At 37.1% G+C, this 20657-nt stretch overlaps 2 protein-coding genes across 5 annotated transcripts in view; one reads left to right on the top strand and one right to left on the bottom strand.

The window, feature by feature from the left end:
* Positions 1-16120, bottom strand: part of rfx1a (regulatory factor X, 1a (influences HLA class II expression)) — a 34572-nt gene extending 18452 nt beyond the window's left edge. For 2 of the 4 annotated variants that reach the window (XM_084385860.1, XM_084385861.1), the window contains exons 1-6: positions 15935-16092; positions 12077-12430; positions 10329-10438; positions 4637-4732; positions 2479-2576; positions 424-871 (exon numbers count right to left, since the gene is read on the bottom strand). In XM_084385860.1, coding sequence (XP_084241986.1) covers positions 424-871; positions 2479-2576; positions 4637-4732; positions 10329-10438; positions 12077-12416 — 1092 coding nt within the window. In that variant the 5' untranslated portion in view covers positions 12417-12430; positions 15935-16092. Of the gene's footprint in view, positions 1-423; positions 872-2478; positions 2577-4636; positions 4733-10328; positions 10439-12076; positions 12431-15934 lie in introns of all 4 variants that reach the window. The other 2 variants (XM_084385862.1, XM_084385863.1) reach the window with 2 other exon arrangements.
* Positions 16121-18301: 2181 nt separating this feature from the next.
* Positions 18302-20630, top strand: rln3a (relaxin 3a). The gene is made up of 2 exons (XM_084422533.1): positions 18302-19016; positions 20080-20630. The coding sequence occupies exons 1-2, from the start codon at positions 18854-18856 to the stop codon at positions 20367-20369; spliced, it is 453 nt and encodes a 150-aa protein (XP_084278659.1). The 5' UTR covers positions 18302-18853; the 3' UTR covers positions 20370-20630.
* The last annotated feature ends 27 nt before the right edge of the window (positions 20631-20657 follow it).

The raw sequence follows: 20657 nt of genomic DNA, 5'->3' as shown, positions 1-20657 counted from the left end.
TCAAAGAATTTTGTAATAGAGTGTGCAGCAAATCTGGAAGGCTGCTGTATATGTGAACATGTTGAACAGGACCACACAAGGCCCTCTGTCTCTCATGGATAATATGAACATGGTCATGACTGAAATGTAATGTTTTCTGCGATGAATACGACAGCACAGTGAAAGCCTTAACAAGCATCAATGATGAGCTACATGTCAACTGGACATGTGTCGTCATAGAAATAGCATTCTGACAAAAGTCAGTCTGATGGCTTTATTTAAATAAAACTGAATTTGGATTTGGAAGTATCACTGTGCTCTCTGACACGTGGAACTGATCAATGAGATCGCCATGCGTTTAAATTCGTTTGGGTGGCAGAAAGAGGAGGGAATCTGTGAGTGGCGATGAGTGACGATTAAGCCCCGCCCCTGCTGTCGTCATACCTTTTTGTCTGCCGACGGCACGCTATTGTCCTCGCCTTCGTTTATACTCACGGTGGACGGAGAGGCACGGGTGGGGTGCGGATAACCGTGACCGTTTCCGCTGCTGCCGGTGCCGCTGCCGGCCAGCATATAGCCGCCCTGAATCACGTAGCTCCCGCTGCTACCGTTAGCCTCGCCCCCGGAATCTCCAGAACCGTTCGCTGATGTCCCCGTGGCTGCCACTACAGCTGTGACTCCACCTACAGTCGCCGTCGTGGGATTGGCCACGATCTGCCCTGTCCCTGCCACAAACATGGACACCCCAGGGGATCCTGTTGTGACTGAGACGGTGAGAGGGGTGCCGGGGGACGTGGCCTCAGAACCGGAGGCAGGGGTGCTCTCGTAGTACTGTCCAGCAGTGGTCTGGGTATACAGAGGGGTCTCTGTGTAGGGGAAACTGCTGGAACGACTGTGAGAAAATGACAAGGGTCAGGATTCAGAATTTTTATCAAAAAAACTTGGGCTTTTCACACTTTGTGAGCATAATTAGGGGCAGTTGTGGCCTAATGGTTAGAGAGTTGTAACCACAAGGTCGCGGGTTCGAGTATCAACAGGAAATGTAGGTTGGGGAAGTGAATAAACACACAAAACTGAGGTGCCCCTGAGCAAGACGCCTAACCACCAATTGCTCCCCGGGCGCCGCAGCAAAAACTGGCTGCCCACTGCTCCGGGTGTGTGTTCACGGTGTGTATGTGTTCAATACTCACTGCTGTGTGTGTGCACTTGGATGGGTGAAATGCCGAGCACAAATTCCGAGTATGGGAAACCATACTTGGCAACACGTCACTTCAAAATGGTCTTGTTCTGTTTAAGGCGAGACACGGCAGGCAAAAACATCGGGGGGTTTTTTCAGGTCAATTTTGAGATTTTTGGATATTTGTCTTCAATAACATGTCTTCTTTCAGACTTGTGGTGAAAAAAAGTCCGAAATACACATTTAGGTCTTTATTTTACTACACCTTGTCTGTTTGCGTCTGTAGATTTCTCATAAATTCAACAAAAGTCGGCGTTCTTAATCAACATGCTGCTCCGCGATCGCTGCCGGCAGCCTGTCATCACATGCACGGCTGGAAAGCTCTCTCTCTCCTGTACAATGCTGTCTGATTCCAAATATGGTAATTTCCTTTTTATCAGCAACCAATCGTGAAAGCAAAAGGGCTGAATGCGCAATCTCATTGGCTGATGATAAATCTTTAAAGCCCGTTTTCTCAAAATGACTTTTCTCTCATACTCCAAGTCCGAAATCTCCACTTCAGTAGCACCTATATACACCATACTTTCCAGTCTTGTACCTAGTTATATTATGAAGACATTTACAGAGGGATTTGCAAATATATTATTCCTAGCCTGATTTATATAACATTTTATTCCAAAAAACATGGCGAATTTTTTTTTTTTAAGGCTATTGACAGTATTTTCTGATTTACAGGATAACAAAAGTAGATATCCATAAATCCCTCTGTCATTTCCCATCTAATATGTGAACACAATGAAAAAATCATTTTTAACCTGGCTTTATCCAATACTCAGATTTAAATTAGCGCATATTTAATTAGATATTGCCTAATTTGCATATTTTAACATTCAATTACAGAAAACTTGTAATACATTTTTTTCTCATATTAATGTAGGTAATCAACTGGGAAAGTTTCATGGTGATATCTGCTAGTTAAAATTTTTACCCTATTCACCTGTAGTGTCTCGCCTTAAAACTTTTCATTTTCAGCTGTATTTTCAGCATCATTACTCCAGTCTTCAGTGTCACATGATCCTTCAGAAATCATTCTAATATGATGATTTGACGCTCCATTTTTGATGAATAGAAATATTTTGTACCATTATAAATGCATCCTTGCATTGCATTTCTCCACTTCTGAATAAAACGGCCAAAATCCAACAACAGTGACTTTAATGAAGAGTTAACTGAGGAAGCACGTTTAGTGTGAAAAGCCCTGTAGCTGATTCAGCACAGATGCACAATGCTGGGGCCGAGCGATGGTTCCCATGAATACTCACATGGTGCTGGTGGTGTAGTTAGCATCTCCTCCTTCCACATACTGCACCTGGTTAGCATACACATGCTGGACCGGCACCTGTTGGAGCTGCTGCTGTACCTGTGGCGCACATACAACAATACACAAATTGAGAAGGCACAATTGACACCATCACAGTTCTGCAATAAACTTGTTTATATACATATATATATATATATATAATGTCTGCAACCACATTCAGTGCACTAGTTCAGTGTTTCCCAACCTTTTAGTCTAATGTACCCGTCAAAAAACATCACATCCTCAACAGCAAACAAAAAGCTTTTTTGGAATGTGTTAAAAATAGATCATTTTTTATTTATTTAGATACACTTATATATTTTGTATATCTACACTACACTTCAAACATTTGGGGTCAGTACATTTTTAATTGATTTTTCTATTTTATTATTAAAAAGAATACTAATTTATTAAATTGATCAAAAGTGACAGTAAAGACATTTATAATGTTACAAAATATTTCTATTACAAATAAACGTTCTACTCATTAAAGAATCCTAAAAGAAATATCATTGTTTCTACATTGATAATAATAAGAAATGTTTCTCGAGCATTAAAATCAGCATATTATATTGATATCTAAATGTGCCAAAATGTGACACTGAAGACTGGAGTGATAATACTGAAAGGAATAAGTTACATTTTTAATTATATTTAAAAAGAAAACTAATTTCAAATTGTAATAATATTTCACAATATTGCTATTTTTACTGTATTTATTAGCAAACAAATGTAGCCTTGGTGGGCAAATTTACAGACCCCAAACTTTTACTTATTTATTATTAATTATAATAATTTAAGTAATGTTCTGTAATTTTTACAAAGCAAAATACCCAATGTATCCTGTGAAGTACATGGACCCCTGGTTGGAAATCACTGCGCTAACTGATCTAACACAATCTCTCGCTGATTGACCACAGCTTCACCTACACACTGTTTTAGCTAAAGTCACCTACGCTATGGACTGAGGACATCTCATAGAGGAAAGACTGCACATCTGGCACAGCAGCAGAGGTGTAGGAGACCCCGTCTGTCTCCCAGCCCACCGACATGACAGGTAGAGAGAAGGTGACGGGCGAATAAGCGACAGGTAGAGATGGGGGGAAACAAGATGAGTAATCCAGCAAACCTCCATTAACAGTTGCGTAAGATAAACTGTCTCCAAACGGGTTAGTGAGTGTCTCTAGTAGTACTACTGCTGGCCTACGCTCCAACCAGTCTTCTATCTCTCTCTTTCTCTTCAATTCACTCCCTCTCTGTGCATCACTTCCTCTCTGTCTGAGAAAAGGGCTCTGAAAGCAACCGTTTAGAGGGTTAGACGACTGCCTGCTTAGAGGAATGGTTAAGAAACTTTTTTTAAGATAAACTATTCCTTTAATGTAAGATGGCATGATTATGAACATTAGATGAAGTGCACATGAAATGTATTTTATATCGGTCACGGGTTGAACTTGTCTTGACGTCATAAGCCATGTTTCCATACACTTATTTTGTGTCAATTTTGGAACAAAAGCTGGATGAAAATGCACATAAAAAAACGTATGCTCTCAACCTAGGCGGATTTTTTTTTTTATCCGATAAGAAGATGCGCATAAACTACAAAGGAAAGACATTTACCGGATAAATCCCTCGATGCGCAACAAAAAACTGCCTTTGCCTCAACAGTGGATGTGATTGGATAACTGGGCTTAACCAACAGACCAATTTCACTGCACAGCATCTCAAATGTTGGTTTGATCGTTCTGAAATTCCTGAGCCAAACGGTTGGGGTATCATGACCTTTCAGAAGCGTCTCACGTGATTGCGTTCCCAAACACCAGGCGTCCGAACGCAAGATAAAATGACAGTGTTTTTTGAGTTTTGTCTGAGACGCAAAAAAAACAGCCATATTTATTACAGAATTTCTGTGCCAATTTCCCAGGAAGTGATGATTTGGTTCTCTTGAACACATGGGATGGAAACGGTGCTTTATTCGCAAATGTTTTAAATTTTGCGCTTTAAATTCAAATTTGAAGTTAAATTCACTACTTTGGATGGAAACATAGCTAGTGGCATCAACTTGACAGCAAAGCCAGTCTTAACTGACATAATAACACATTTATATAAGAGAGACAGCTTACCTCCTGTGTCAGGTGCACGGATTGTAGGCTGGTGACATTCAGCTGGGGGCTCGGCTCGGTTTTCGTTGTCTGAGATGTGGCTTGAACTACTGACCTCTGTTAATCGATTGCAGGGGAAATGAAAAACATTAGCTCGCTGAACGAGCAACTGGAAGATTGACAAACCACAGTCTAATTGTTCAAAACTGGGTCAAGGTTTACAACTCTAATGCTTGTTCTCATTAAAAATCTTTACTTCTAAAAAAAAAAGAAAAAGAAAAAAAGAATAGTGAATAGTTTTAAACTTATGTTTACAATGAGATAAAGACTCCAGTCATATCAAGTGGCCTAATTAAAGCCGATTTATTTGGGGCAGAGATGTTGAGATCACATGTTAACCTGAATACTAATCACATTTACCCCTGAAGTGAATAAATCACTACTAACTGTGAAAAGGGTATTTCTAAATTGATATTGGTAAACATAAATTTACTACAATGTTTTAGCTTCATCCACGATGCTATGTGTCAAAGACCACTGTTGTGCAATATAGCGGTACACAAATACAATATTACTCATTTAAATATGTTTTACAGGGTTCGTACACTTTTTCCAAGGTCAAATTCAAGCACTTTTCAAGCACTTTCCAGGTCCATTTTAAAGCTTTTTCCAGCACCTTACACTACCGTAAATTACATACCAATACATAGTTAAAATTATTATTTAGTGTTTTTATCACATCAAAAGAGATAAACAGCCAAATGTTTCATAATAGCAGAGGGCTGCACGATATTGAAGAAAAATGAGATATGCGATAACTCATTAAATAATGTGATATTCCTAAAACATATGAATAATATACTTTTCATTATATTAATGTCCAAATATTTCTTACCAGATAATGTGATTTATAGGCTGTAAAACTGAATTAATTTAAAATATGAAGACTTAGGATTTGAACAGAAATATTTGACAGGCCTTCCCGTTTTGGGACACATTCTTGATATAGACAAGGTTTGAACAATATCTGAGTGCACAGGCACCTGCCTGATAAATGTATTTCCTTGCCAAGATGTCTTGGGCCAATACATAACGTTAGCTAATACATTTACTGGAATAGAGCAGTATAAATATTGCATAGGGCTATCCTAAACAGTAACAGTATACTAATGACACTGACAGATTTCAGTTCCGCAATCAACGACTGTTGTTATGCACTGGGCTAACGTTTGCAGATTAATTTGCACGTTACAGTTCTGTAATTTTGGCGATGTTCACTGCATATTCCACAAATGAACCTGACATAACGGACATGGCATGCAATACTTACATTACATTATCACACCAAGTACTTTCAGTCACTAATGGCCCTTTCAGATAGGACGCGGATCGCGCTGCGCTATGAAATGAAACCAATAGGCCTATATTTCAATGGCTTGCGCCGCGCGACTCGGACCAAAGCGGAGCTCGCACGCTCGCCGCCGTCAAAGTTTAAAATAGTTCAACTGTTGGCCAATAAAAACGGTGCATCCAAACAACCGCGGAAATCAAAATGAAAACTCCGCCTGCTTTTGCTCTGGCCAGCGTAACGCAAATCAATCTGTTTCTGATTCTGAAGGGCTACATTTTTTTTCTCCATTTAATAAAGAACTATTTCGTCAGAAAGATATTTCTTGTGTGAAAGAAATACAGTTACAAATTCAAGCATTTTCAAGCATTTTATCCAAAATTCAAGCACTTTTCAAACCTTGAAAACACAACATCAAAATTCAAGCACTTTCAAGGATTTCAAGCACCCGTACGAACCCTGGTTTTAGGGACACTACTGTTCAAACATATTTTTGGTTGTAAAGTTTTTTTTCTATTTGAATACATTTTAAAATGTCATTTATTTCTGTGACGACAATTTTCAGCATCATTACTCCAGTCTCCAGTGTCACATGATCCTTCAGAAATCATTCTAACATGATGATTTGATGCTCAAGCAACATTACTCATTATTGTCAATGTTGAAAACAGTTCAATAAAACTGCTTAATATTTCGGCTGGCTTTCGGGGTAACCCTAGTTATGGCCCTACTACCAATCATGAACCTTTGAACAGTGGTGTACACAAATTGAGTAGTAGTGTAAACCACAAAATAAATTGTGTAGTGCAACTTAGATAAAAAAATTATAAATAGCATATTAATTTTATATAGTTTATAAAAAAACAAACAAAAAAGGCATTCGCAGTAATGCATTTGCAATGGAAGCCTATGTTGCGATTAACCAGGAACGGTCATTTAAATCGTAATCTAAATCTTATATTGCATAAAGAACTCGCTATACTCTGGTGAAAATGTAAAAATGTAAAAGCGAATCAGTTCTTAGGGCCAAAGATGCACTGTAACATCACTGTACATGCGAACGATAGAGACTGTAAACCTAAGAAATGGCAAATGGCTTTGCGTGATGTGGATCATTATATGGAAGTCTGCATTAGTACACTTGGACATTTAGTTGCTTGGATGTACAGTTGTTAACCTGCAGAAAAGGTTATCTAGCCCTGTGTTTACTTACACAAATCATTGGGGCATTCCAGCAGTTACTGTGAAACACCAAGTGATCTTTAACATATTTAAAATGGGCTTTATTTTTTTTTAGAGCTGTGGTTTCCTCTCTGGTTACTTCTAATGAACGCTAGTGTTGTTCAGGGTTTAGAAAACAGCAGAATCCCTCAATCGTCATGTCTCATTCGTTCGAGGTCTGCAGGGCAAGCCTTTTTATAAGAACTGCTGTTCTACAAAACTCAAACAACAAGCTGTGCTGAATTTTTCTCCATCTGTGGACATCTGACTGAGGCCCAGGTGTTTAGAAATCCTCCTCCAGCTTTCCAAGCTTCAACAACACTTCTTTTGCTCTGATAATCTAACTTACTTAGACCATATTCAGCTAAACACACATTTGGCATAAAAGAAAACCACAGTTCTGTATTTGTGCATATATATACATATATATATATATACTGTATATAAGGTCAAAACTACCGAATTATGATGCATTCTTTTGAACACTTTAATTCATGTTTAATACAATGTCATATTCAAGACATTCACATACTTAAAGGGTTAGTTCACTCAAAAAAGACATTTCTGTCATTAATTACTAACCCTCTTGTCGTTACAAACTTGTAAACCCTTCGTTCATCTTCGGAGCACAAATTAAGATCTTTTTGATTAAATCCGAGAGCTCTCTTATTACCACTTTCAAAGCCCAGAAAGTTCGTAAAGACAACATTAAAATAGCCCATGTGACTACAGTGGTTCAACCTTAAAATTATGAAGCGATGAGAATACTTTTTGTGTGCAAAAAAAAAAAAAAAAAAAAAAACAACTTTATTCAACAATTTCTTCTCTTCTGTGTCAGTCTCTGACACTGTTCACGTGAGCACCACTGTGGCGCTGACGCAGGAGCCGGCCAATACTGAGCCTGCGTTCTGACCAAGCGGCAACCTCCCTGTCTCTCTCGAAACCAACACGGAAGTGAATTCAACGGCAATTCATTGACTGGCCGCTTGAGGCTGGGTGCAGAAGTGAGTCAGGTCTGTATCTCCTCCCCCATGTTAAAATACCCAACTTTACAGCAGAAAAAAACACATTTACAGCCTGGTGCAAAAAGTGGCTTTGGTCTATATAGCTTATTTTTCCCTTCATGACAACTGTGAGGGGGGGGAATTTTTTTATAACTCATCCATTTAAATTATATTAAGCCTTAAAGTTCTGCATAATTAAGGGTGTCCACTTTTGAGTGACAGGTGGATTCCCGCTGCTGTGGTCATTAGTCATCATTAGCCGTTTGTCTGCTGTTTGTTAGCCGTCACGTTACCTCAGTTCATTGTCTGACTGTAAAAATAAATAAATTCGGGAGTGACGCGCTGCCAAGATGGCGACGGTCGGCCACGGCCACTTTAGGCTTCAAAAACGGTCTTCAGAAACCTACGGGTGACGTCACGGACACTACGTCCATATTTTTTTACAGTCTATGGTTCTGACATAGAACCGTAATCGACGCACTGTGTTTACAACGGGATCAGCGTCAGATATGCTGTTTTGGGCTTTTTTTCTGCACAAAAAGTATTCTCGTCGCATCATAATATTTAAGTTGAACCACTGTAGTCACATGGACTATGTTAAAAGGAGTGGTTGATTATGATTTCACTTTTCTAACTTCAGTTAGTGTGTAATGTTGCTGTTTGAGCATAAACAACATCTGCAAAGTTACAACACTCAAAGTTCAAAGCAAAAGAAGATATTTGCTTTAAGGACTACAACAAACGGCTAGTAGGGACTACACAACATTCCTCCCAGGTTAGTGACATCACAAACCCTAAAATTTACATAAACCCCGCCCCCGGGAACACGCAGTCCATGTTGAGAAGAGGAACATTTGTGAGTCTGCTCAAGCTGTCGCATCCGTCTTTTCACATGCAATACAGTACGTAACACAAATGCAATAGCATGTCCCGCTGCAGGCATCTTACAACAGTTCCCATACAATTTATAGATTATCATGACAGAATATGCTAATCAAAGACTTGAAGATAGTTAACTCCAAATCAGCTACATAAATTCATCAACTAACCATTCAGAAACGTCCTGTTGCTTTCTACATGTAGTCACTTCTTCTTGAGTTTCTCCATTATTGTCCGAATCCAGAACAGTTTCTGACATTTTAGTGCATGTCTGTGTGAGGTAATTGGAGCTGTTAAAGCTGAAGCTCCGCCCTCTGTGGGAGCAGCAGCTCATTTGCATTTAAAGGGACACACACAAAACCACGCGTTTTTGCTCAGCTTTAAAAAGGGACAATTTTAACATACTGTAAAAAATTATCTGTTGGGTATTTTGAGCTAAAATTTCACATACACACTCTGGGGACATGAGAGACTTATTTTACATCTTGTAAGAAGGGACATTATACCACTCCTTTAATGTCCCCCTGTAGTCAATCATTGTATCCCTTAAAACTCATCTCTGATTTGCACATGGTTTGTCTTAAAGTACATTAAAAACACCACATAGACATATAAACAACATTAAAAACTTGATTTTCACCACAGGGGGACTTTAACAAAGTCTTTACTACCTTTCTGGGCCTTTGCAATAACGTTGCTGCCTATGGCTGGTTCAGAAACCTCTGGGATTTCATTAAAAAAATCTTAATTTGTGTCCCGAAGATAAACAAAGGTCTTTCGGGTTTGGAACGGCATGAGGGTGAGTAAGTAATGACAGATATTTCATTTTTGGGTGAACTAACCCTTTAAATACATGACCTTGATCACTTTAATAATTTTATTTGTGTACAGATATGGGGGGGGAAATGACTGCATTGACATTTTTTGTCATCATGACCATCATGTTTTCAAGCCAGATAATTCCAATGGGTTTCTATACACTTTTGTCAGGCCGTATATTGATCTACACTACCATTCAAAAGCTTGGAGTCATTAAAAAATTTTTTTGCAACGTTTCTGAAAGAAACAGCACTCAGCAGTCACTTTTAATCAGTTGAATGCATCCTTGCTGAATAAAAGTATTAAAGTATTAACTTTCTGAACAGTAGTGTAAATATTCAATTATTTCTTGATTTAAGACTTGAAGCCATTGCAGTGCATTCCAAAGTTTTGCTTACTGTGTATTTGGGTGCACAGGTTTGGTGTTTAGGGTTTGTGTTACCTGTTGTGCGGCCTGAACCTGCTGCACCACCTGCGTAGGAACTCCAGTCTGGACCACAGCAGCAGGAGGACTAGAATCTGACACAGAGTCACTGGAATGAAGAGAACCCTCTACAGCAGAAGAAGAAAAGAGAAAACTGTTTAGTTAACTGTTTAAAAAAACAAGTATATTAATTTTAAAATAATATTTTACATTTATGCATTTGACAGACGCTTTTAAACAAAGCAACTTGGTGCACATTTTATTAAGTTCATGCTTTCTCTGGGAATTGAACTAATAATATGAATAATAATATGAATTATTAAAAATATATTTATATATTTTTATATATATATATATATATATATATATATATATTGCCATATATATATATATATATATTGCCATATATATATATATATATATGGTAAAATAAACCATTTATAGAGATGATTATTAAAGAAAAATTATAAAAATACAGATATTTTTTTTTACATTTTCAGAAGAAAATATGAGTGGTGCTTGCCCGTATAAAACACACTGCCATGACAGATTTCCCAGATGTTGCTTGGTGGTAACTAGTAGGGGTTAAACGGATCGTAGTTGATCCATGATCCGTACGGACCAGGCCCCACGGTTCAGCACGCATGAGATTCGTGGATTAATTGCAAAGTTTAACCATCATAGACTGTTTATAGCCCATTGTTTACCATTATACCATTATAGAGTTTATCGTTTGCACGTGTTTTGTCTTGCCACACACAGAGAGGCTACGTACTGCTGATAGCACGCGCAGACCGAATTGATTCCTATTTCACATCTCCTTGCGCTTGAACGGACACAAAATTATGTCAAAAAACCCGTCTCGGCAAGAATTCTCGTAAACACAGTTGAGAAAGAAATCAGATATGTATCGTTATATCGGATCCGTGCATTAGCTCTTAAAGTGACAGCAGCCTATAAATACCTGCTGCTGTCTGAGTCATTAATGTCAAGCAAACAACAAAACACAGCTTTAACGAAGATGAATCTATATCTAATTTATACAGTGAACATTAAAGTGTTATTTTACATTTAGGCCGAATAATTACATTTCTGTACCTGAATACTACTTTATCTATGTTTTGTAATTAGTGTATTAGTTCTTTTTTGTTTACTGACCCCCCTTCCCACAATTAATTTTTTAAGTTGAACCACTAGTAACTAGGGTGCTTTATCTGGTTGCTAAGGGTTGGCTAGGTGGTTTCTAGGATGTTCAGATGACTCCAACATCAAGTGTCTATGTTATTCTGCTCTCTAGATATGTCCCTCCTTCAGTCAAAGAGCCTGTCCAAGTACCCAAACTTGCGGTCTTTGCACTTGACCACTTGTCTACTTACATGACGTTTTTCCTGTATTTGTGTGGTTCAAGTGTTCAAGTAGGCGTGAAGACTGCAAGTGTGAGTGCAGAACTTTTGATTACCCGATGGGACACACTTACAGTGTTATAAAAATGCAAATGTTTACAGAGCTCTATTTTGATTTTCAATACTTTGCATTTTAAAATAAACATCTAAATGTATTTGCAGTAGTCCCTATGTAACAGAGGACACAATTTAGTAATTGTGGTCCTTCTAATTAAGTGATAAAAAGCAGTTGCAAAAAGTTGTGCAAAATACAATCATATCTGATGGAAGAAGACATCTATTACCAAAATGATATCTCAATATAAGCATGTATAAAAAGGTATTTTGTTCCCATTCATTCTTAGATAGTTGATTTACTCTTACCTGTAACTGTGACAACAATGTACTGTGGTGTATTCTGAGCATTGCTGGACTGCGTAGGTGAGCTCTGAATCTCAGCTGTGACATATTGAGTCTGAGTGGGCGGGGCTTGTGAGGGTGGTGCCTGGACGATTGCCTGGCTCTTCTGAGCTTGTGAGGGAGGGGGCGTGGTCTGGCCGGTGGACGGGGCCGCTGAAGGCGTGGCCCCTGTGGTCTGAAGTTCAGCCAGGAATTGTTGGGGAGCTGCTGTCACGGTGGCAGCCTGCCCTGATGTGGGAGTCACACCGCCTCCCTGAGGCTGGGAGGTCTGCTGCAGCTCTCTCACATAAACTGGAGTTGCCATTGGGTTCCCTTGGACTGAGTGTAATAAATCACATGGAATCACATGATAATATGTAAGGTATAATGTACATCATGTGTAATACAAGACATGTAATACGCGCCTGCCTCAAATACCAGGATGAGCTGTCTATTGACGACGGTCATTATCGGAGGATTAACGGAGTGGTGCCCATTAGCATTAGTGCCCGTCCACTTTTTCAGAAGTTTTTTTCCATTCGTTTTTCCCATAGGGATTTTAAAAATTCTTTGTTAAAGTGTTTTAAGCCATGAACCAAACCAATCAGGTACAATTTCAAGCAAAAAAAAAAGTATCAGAAAATCAGAAAAAAAGACAAATTGTACAAAACTGTGTACTTTAACTACAAAGAACTACAATCCCATGTAGCATTGTGAACAGCATGATTAATGAGAGATCGAGAAATATAGGCCTACTCCATAAAGATGGAGAAAAACTATTAATTTAAAGTTGATTGTATTTATAGAAGCAATATATTATATACAGTATAATCTGTATAATATACAGTTCAAAATATTCAACATATATATAGACACACAAAAATATTTAAAGGGGTGGTTGATTATGATTTCACTTTTCTAACTTTAGTTAGTGTGTAATGTTGCTGGTTGAGCATAAACAACAAAGGGACAGACACAAAAACGATGCATTTTGCTCACCCTCATAAAAGTGACACTTTTAACATGCTATATAAAAATATCTGTGGGGTATTTTGAGCAAAAACTTCACATACACACTCTGGGGACATCAAATACTTCTTTCACATCTTGTGAAAAGGGCATTACACCACCCCCTTTAAGGATTTTGAGAGTATAGGGAGACCAACATGATTATGTCATTCACAGTGCTACATGGGAGTGGAGCTAAAGAGCTTTTTAGGCACAATTTGCTTGGCATGATTTTCAGATTTGTGGAATTTTCTATACAGCATCATGGGTAATGCAGTTTTTCACCACAAATTCAACTGTTAAACAGCCTTGTTTGTTGAAAAAATGCAAACTGATGGCTTCAAGAAGCATATTCCATCGAAAACAACCTCGGAGCTCTGTCTTTAATGGTTTATAAGTTATAAGTAATAAAAAAAAAAGTTCCCTATGGAGAAAATGAATGGAGTTTTTACTTCTGGAACCCGACTGTTCCACTCTATAGAGTGAAACAGTCGGGTTCCAGAAGTAAAGGTTCCATTCACCTTCTCCATAAGGAAATAGACAGATTTAAAGACAGATAGCCTTACTGTGAGCTACGAGGTTGTTAATCCATGGTATTTTCTACTGCTGAAGCCATCAGCCTGTTTTTTTAGCTTATTTTTTTTAAATAATCGTGTTTAACATTGGAATTCCTGGTGGAAAACTACATTACCCATGATGCTGTACTGAAAATTACACCAATCATAGAGTCGAAAAAAGCCACACACGCCAAAATAGCTCGTTAGCTCCGCCCACTCCCATGAAGCACTGCGCATGATGTAATCAAGTCAATCTCTCTACGCTCTCAAAGTACTGAAATGTTTGTATAATATATATGCATATTTTGCAATAAATTTAAAATATAGTTTTTTATACAACATATAATCAACGTTCGTAAATTTGTCATTTTATATTTGTCCATCGTTTTTAATTTGATTACGCTGATCACAATTTGCGCACAGTCGTGTACCTTTGTCTTTTTGTCCAATTTTAAACAACTTTTTTGCTTCAAATCAAAGTGTGTAGTGTTATGATTCACCTTGATTCAAGCTAATTGGCTTGGTTAATTGTTTATAACGCTTTAACAAAGACCATTTTAAAATCCCTATGGAAAAAAAGGAATGGAAAAAGGAATACTTCCGGAACCAGCGCCGCAGAAAAGGGTGACGGGAACTAACGTCATCTAATTGACCTCGGAACATTGTAACTGACCAATCAGAATCGAGCATTTCAGAGAGCTGTGTAATAAAGAAAATATAATAGAAAACTACATTTAAATGCAGTTGTGTGAAAATTCATCCATTCGCTAGGTAAAAACTGCCAATAGTGCAGGATGAATTATGCACTGATGTAAAAACCCAGTCAAAGTATGACCAATATTAATAGTAATGCTTGCCATAGCTAACAACAGTATCAAAGTTAGTTGGGTTTTTATCATTATCACTAATCACTTTTACTAAGTACCACCTTGGCACAACCATATGGTTACAGGAAAGCCCTAAAGACTACAACCATTGTTGGGCCAGCAAAAAGAAGAGGAGGGAAGGTTCGGGCAGAGCGTTTGGTGTCCTATTACCAGTAACTTGATCACCGCTTGCAAATGAATGAGGGCACACAGAACAAGAACACAATGTGGGACTCGGAAACTAAAAAATTTAATTTAAAATTAAATTAAGGTGTATTTCTCTAATAAAAAACAACCATTTGTGGTCTTAGAGCTTTAAAACTCCAATCTCACAGTTAGTAAAACCCTTAATTGTTGCTTGTCTTCTACTGTTACCAGCATTTGTTACACAACCTACCCAATAATGTCATGTGTCCGTATCAATTTACTTCATTACTGTTACTCTGATCTCACAAATTCACGATTCAGTTACGCAACAATCCTCGAATCGAGCCGGTATACATCTAACTTAGTTAGTTTACTATGTATTCTTATGATTGTTGTTGTTGCACTTGTTTTGTTCTGCATCACTTGAAAGGCCCAACATTAATAAAAGTATAATATTATAATAATTATCCACAATAATAATGTATTGTAATAAATACAAATATTATTTACATAAATTAACAAGTATTGATATCATCAATAGGATCAATCCAGTCTATTCTTCTATAATATATGCACACGCACCCCACAATCATAATTAAATCAAAATAAGTATTTGATCGCAGTTAACTATAATCATGAAGTAAACTACAAATAATGCAGAAAGATTAAATATATATTGCAGAAAATAATTACATTTGACGTGCAAACACTGTATCTGCGCACTCAAATTCCCTGGTTTGCATGAGGTCATTTGTATATTATTTACAATGAACAGAATGTTATTTCGGCACATAATTACATATGGTTTCATATCCAATAATCAGTGAGGTTACGGACAAGAGGGTCCCTGGTTTATCCAGCAATAACTGCGGGTTTGTCCGCGTGCTCGTCGGTGTAACTATGCCAACAGCGTTTATAACACCTGGCTCCATAGCAACGCTAGCCGAATGCTATGTATGGGTGTCTATCCAGCAATGTGTGGTATGGAGACTCGCGTAATATTGCAAACAACACCCGCCATTTTGTACAACCTATCTAGTATATCGTCATAACAACAACGAGCAGCTTTTGCTGAGGCTGTTGGTCATGTCTATCGTTTATGAGAAACATGAGCTGGCTACAGCGCGCGACTCGATCGCTTAGCAATCCCTGCCACCAATAATGATTACTGGACATCGATAGACGCCAAGAATATCATCATCCTCGCACCTGCTTCGGTTTTCAACATAGTGTGACTTCATATGAAATATAAAAAACGGAATCACCTCTTATTCCGAGTGACTTTTCCAGCGGTACTTTTGATTTATTTGCTTTTTTCAATGAATCGGGTTGTTGTTGTTGTTGATTCTCGTTGCTGGGTTCTTGTCACCACGACTACCGTGGCTATGGCGCTTCGTCCTCACCCAGGCAACTGTTGCTACCCACTCGCTGTGTTCCCGCCCCATTTCTTCGCTCTGATTGGTCCAGGTACAATGACTATAACGCCGCGTCTTCCTATTTGTGGAACTGGGGAGCCGATGCGACATTCAGCAGCTGGTTTGCCTGAAGCGTGTCAATCACACGCGCCTCGCGCTCAGATTGTGCAAACGGGGTGTTAAGGTACTGATCTGGAATCAGTCGTGTTGTTTCGTTAAAGTATTATTATTACGGCACAACTGACAGAAAGCTGATCTGAATCTACGTCGTTTACGAGCTGTTAGCACGATCTAGCATAAATACGAAATATAAAAAATGTACATACTTTGATATATATATATATATTATTATTTTTTTTTACCTTTACGCCATTTGACATGATCAAAACATGCCTTAAAATATGTGAAAATATAAAAATACCTCACCCATACATTTTACGTTTTTAAATGTAATTAATTATAAAAAATATAAAAAAGTTGTGTCACTCATGAACACGATGGATAAAATAATTAAAATAATATATGCTATATTTAAATCTCTGTATAAACTAAAAACAGAGGTCTGTGGCCACCATCCTTGCTTTTTTAATTAAACACACTTTAAAAATTTTTTTAAATATTGTTTAATTAGTATTTAATTACTTTTAATAAAAACAATTTTTTTCAAGGTGTATTGAATAAAAAAAAATGTATGCATATATTTTGAATAACTTAATAGATCTGGGAAATGACGGACCTGCAATTTTATGCTTCTATAAAATATTTAAAATAACATATTCTACATTTAAATATTTGTATAAACCAAACACAGACGTCCTTGGCCACCATCCTTGCAGGCGAAGTTGTAAACGTCAAACATTATGGTTAATGTCTCTCGAAATGTCATGCTGTTGCCATTGTTATCATCGCATTCATTAAAAATTCATTATTCTGTTGTCATTTTGGAAATTGGCGACCTTTGTCCATGTGGTTACAAAGATTACCATGTGCAATGGACTGTGTTATCATACTTTGAAAATGCCATGCTCGCTACATCTCTTTGTCTCTTAACCTTTAACCTCACAGTCATCACATCTTATGAAAAAAAAAGGGAAAAAAAATGATGCATAGAAGTGCAAAGAAGGTAAAACAAGCATTTGGGTGAACTCGGGACACAGATTTATGAGAGGTGTGTTGTTATACTTTCATAAGTGATCAGACTTACAATTTTCACCTATAGTGAATGATAAAACAAGTGCACTTTTTTTTAGTAGCCATAACCAACTAGAACCCTGTGGCAATTGCATAGCATTCCAATATCCTGACAACCAGTCCCTGCTGAAACAGTTTAACAGTACTATTGTACTATTTCCACATGATTTCAAAAATAAAAATAAACCATTCCTACGCTTTCCACAGATGATGTCTATAAAAATACACTTAAACCGCTGAACATATAGTGATTGCTATGAGGATATGAGGAGACTTTCCTCAACCAGCATAATAATAATAAATAAATAAAAATCCGTAGAGAATCATCTATTGAACCTTTAATTTTAAAAAGCTCATAATCAGATTATTTTTTTTATGGATTGAGTGATATTAAATAAACACATAATTTAGGGATTTCCTCTATTTTACGTGTCTCTTTATATTGACATGCAGGTAAACAAATGAAATACATATATTTTTTTTAGTAAGTGTGTTTTTATTTTTAAATTGTTTATTTTTATTTTACATTTTTATGATTTAATTAAGTATTTATTTAAGATGTTCGTCATGGACCCCTAATGCACTTTTCATGTTGTAGATTTTCTTTCTCTTTGTATTTTGTTATATAATAATCTTATTCAATTTAAATATGTGATACATTTAGGTCAAAAGTAACACTGTAAAAAAATCTGTAGAAATTACAGTATTACTGGCAGCTACTTGCCAGTAACTTACTGTAGATTTAAATTGATGTTATTTACTGGCAACAATTTGTTCAAAATTAAATGACCATTAAACATTAACAAGTCTTTATCTTTACAGAATAAAACTAAAATAACAGCCTCATGCAAAGCATTCTGGGAACCAAAATCTGAAGGAAAGAAAACAGAAAAAGGTTGATGAAGATTTCTGGTTCCCAGAATGCTTTGCATTAGATTGTTATTTTATAATTTTATTCTGTAAAGACAAAGACTTGTTAATGTTTAATGTTCATTTAACTTTGAACAAACTGTTGCCAGTAAATAACATCAATTTAAATCTACAGTAAGTTACTGGCAAACAGCTGCATACCTACAGCAATTTTCTTACAGTGAATGTAATAGTAATCAAACAGTAGTCAGATTATATATGTAATGTAAAAGATTACTAACTACAATTTCTGTCATGAAATGTGTAATCACCACAAACTGTAAGTCAATTTTGCACACAGCAATGACTTGAAATGAGTCGTACTGCAAATATGATTCATTAATTTAAATGGAGAAAGAGTGTTTCGTGTCACAGTACGCCATTGCATCTTTTATAATTACACAATCACCTTTCCTGCTCTTGCTTTTGTTTCCAGAAAGGTCTCTGACTTTATCTTACAGGGTTATCTGTGACTGCTGCCTGCCTGCGGGGGTGGGGGGGGGGGGGGGGGGGGTGTATGAGCATGTGTGCCTCTCATCTCTTTATAAGCAGGAATAGGAACCCAGGAAAAATCATCAAACAGGCATCTGGTTCTGAACCAAAGGGATCCCAGCAGGTAACCAGCTTCTGAACATCAACCGCTGCTGTCAGTGAATATCTGCTCTCAGCATGATGTGGAAAACCACAGCGCTCGCAGTGTGTCTGCTGCTGGCCGGAGCAAAGGCACTGGACGGCCCCTCGTATGGGGTCAAATTATGCGGCCGGGAGTTCATCCGCGCTGTCATCTTCACCTGCGGAGGCTCTCGTTGGAAACGCTCCTTAACAAACACAGGTTAGTATTGAACACTTTTTACTGGTCGGTTATTTTATTTTTATGTAAAACTTATAAAATACTTATATATGATTTTAAAAATGTTGAATTTTAAAATACTTTGATCCCAAAAATATTACAAATACATGAGCGGTCAAAAGTTTGGATAGGCTACACTTACTCATTCATTATTTTCACTGGGTTTTACTATAGCAAAGTAATACAAATTCTAAAATAGCAAAAATGGAACTATGGGAATTATGTACACTAATATTCAAAGGTTTGGGGTCAGTATAATTTATTTAAAATAAATGAATTAATACTTTTATTCAGCAATGATGCATTAAAAAAAAAAAAAGGACAGTAAAGACATTTATATGTTACAAAACATTTCAAATAAATGCTGTTTTGAAGTTTCTATTCATCAAAAATGGTCAGCACAACTGTTTTCAACATTGATAATAATAATAAATGTTTCTTGAGCATAAAATCATCATATTATAATGATTTCTGAAGGATCATGTGCCACCGAAGACTAAGTAATCACTGTAAAAAAAAAAAAAAAAGAGAAAAAAAAAGAGTTGCTGCCTTCAATTTTTCAGTACTATCTTGGATGTTTACATCATTTAAACTTAAATCACATTAAACGGACTTAAAAATGAGTTGAATCTTGTATAACTTATTTAAAAAAAATTGCCTAACTTATTTTGATGCGTTAAAGCAATGTAAAAACATATGTTGTCATAACTTCGTGTAATATTTCACAGTGATGATGCTGAAAATTCAGCTTTGACATCAAAGGAATAAATTACATTTTTAAAAATGGAAAACTTATTTAAAATTGTAATAATACGTCACAATAAGTATTTTTTTTAATCAATAAATGCAACCTTGTTGAGCTTATCCTTCTTTCAAAATAAAATAAAAATCACACCAACTTTTGAACAGTAGCATATGATTTAAAAAAAGAGATTCTTGAGATTCTTCAAAGTGTATACAAACCTCTGACTTGTACATCCTATCACTTATATCCATCTTTTGTTTTACAACTTTTACATTTATCAACATCTCTTATGTTGCACAGATGAAATACTGGACCTCTTGAACTCGAATGACAATAATGCTGCAGTTACCTCGGTGCTGTACGGTGCTGCAACATCCTCCCAGCATGCATCTGACTCAAGCCTTCCATCACTTGCACAAGGTGAACAGGAAGGTGACGTGTTCAGCAGGCCTGCGCGCTCTCTCATATCAGAGGAGGTGCTTGAAGCCTTGCGCTCCGTTGACAGAAAGGGACGCGATGTAGTGGTGGGACTGTCCAACGCCTGCTGCAAGTGGGGCTGCAGCAAAGGAGAAATCAGCTCACTTTGCTAAGACTAACCTTCTCTGTGGCATGAGTGAAGAAAAGAGAGTGTGTGTGTGTGTTTGTGCTTCTACACCCCTTCCTCTGTTGAATGTTTCGGTCTCTGTTCATTGCTTGAGAAACTGAAATTGGTTGTTTGCATTGAGCTCCCATGTCACAGTTCATTTAAACAGTGATTTTATACATGTTGTAATGTAATGAGTTACTTTTTGTATTCAGTATGTTTAATTTCAATATTTCAATCTTGAATAAAGATGATTATTTGCATTGATCGTTAATGAATCAGTCTGTGCTGAAAT

This window comes from Rutilus rutilus (genome assembly GCF_951802725.1).
Source record: "Rutilus rutilus genome assembly, chromosome: 1".
NCBI lineage: Eukaryota > Metazoa > Chordata > Actinopteri > Cypriniformes > Leuciscidae > Rutilus > Rutilus rutilus.
Note: the sequence above shows the minus strand (reverse complement) of the source record. Positions and strands in the feature narration are given on the sequence as shown.

What these genes read in the sequence shown, in the direction of transcription:
- rln3a (XM_084422533.1), top strand. Translation starts at nt 18,854, where the DNA reads ATGATGTGGAAAACCACAGCGCTCGCAGTGTGTCTGCTGCTGGCCGGA. An exon ending in ACGCTCCTTAACAAACACAG is followed by an intron (nt 19,017 to 20,079) that starts GTTAGTATTGAA and finishes TATGTTGCACAG; the next exon opens with ATGAAATACTGGACCTCTTG.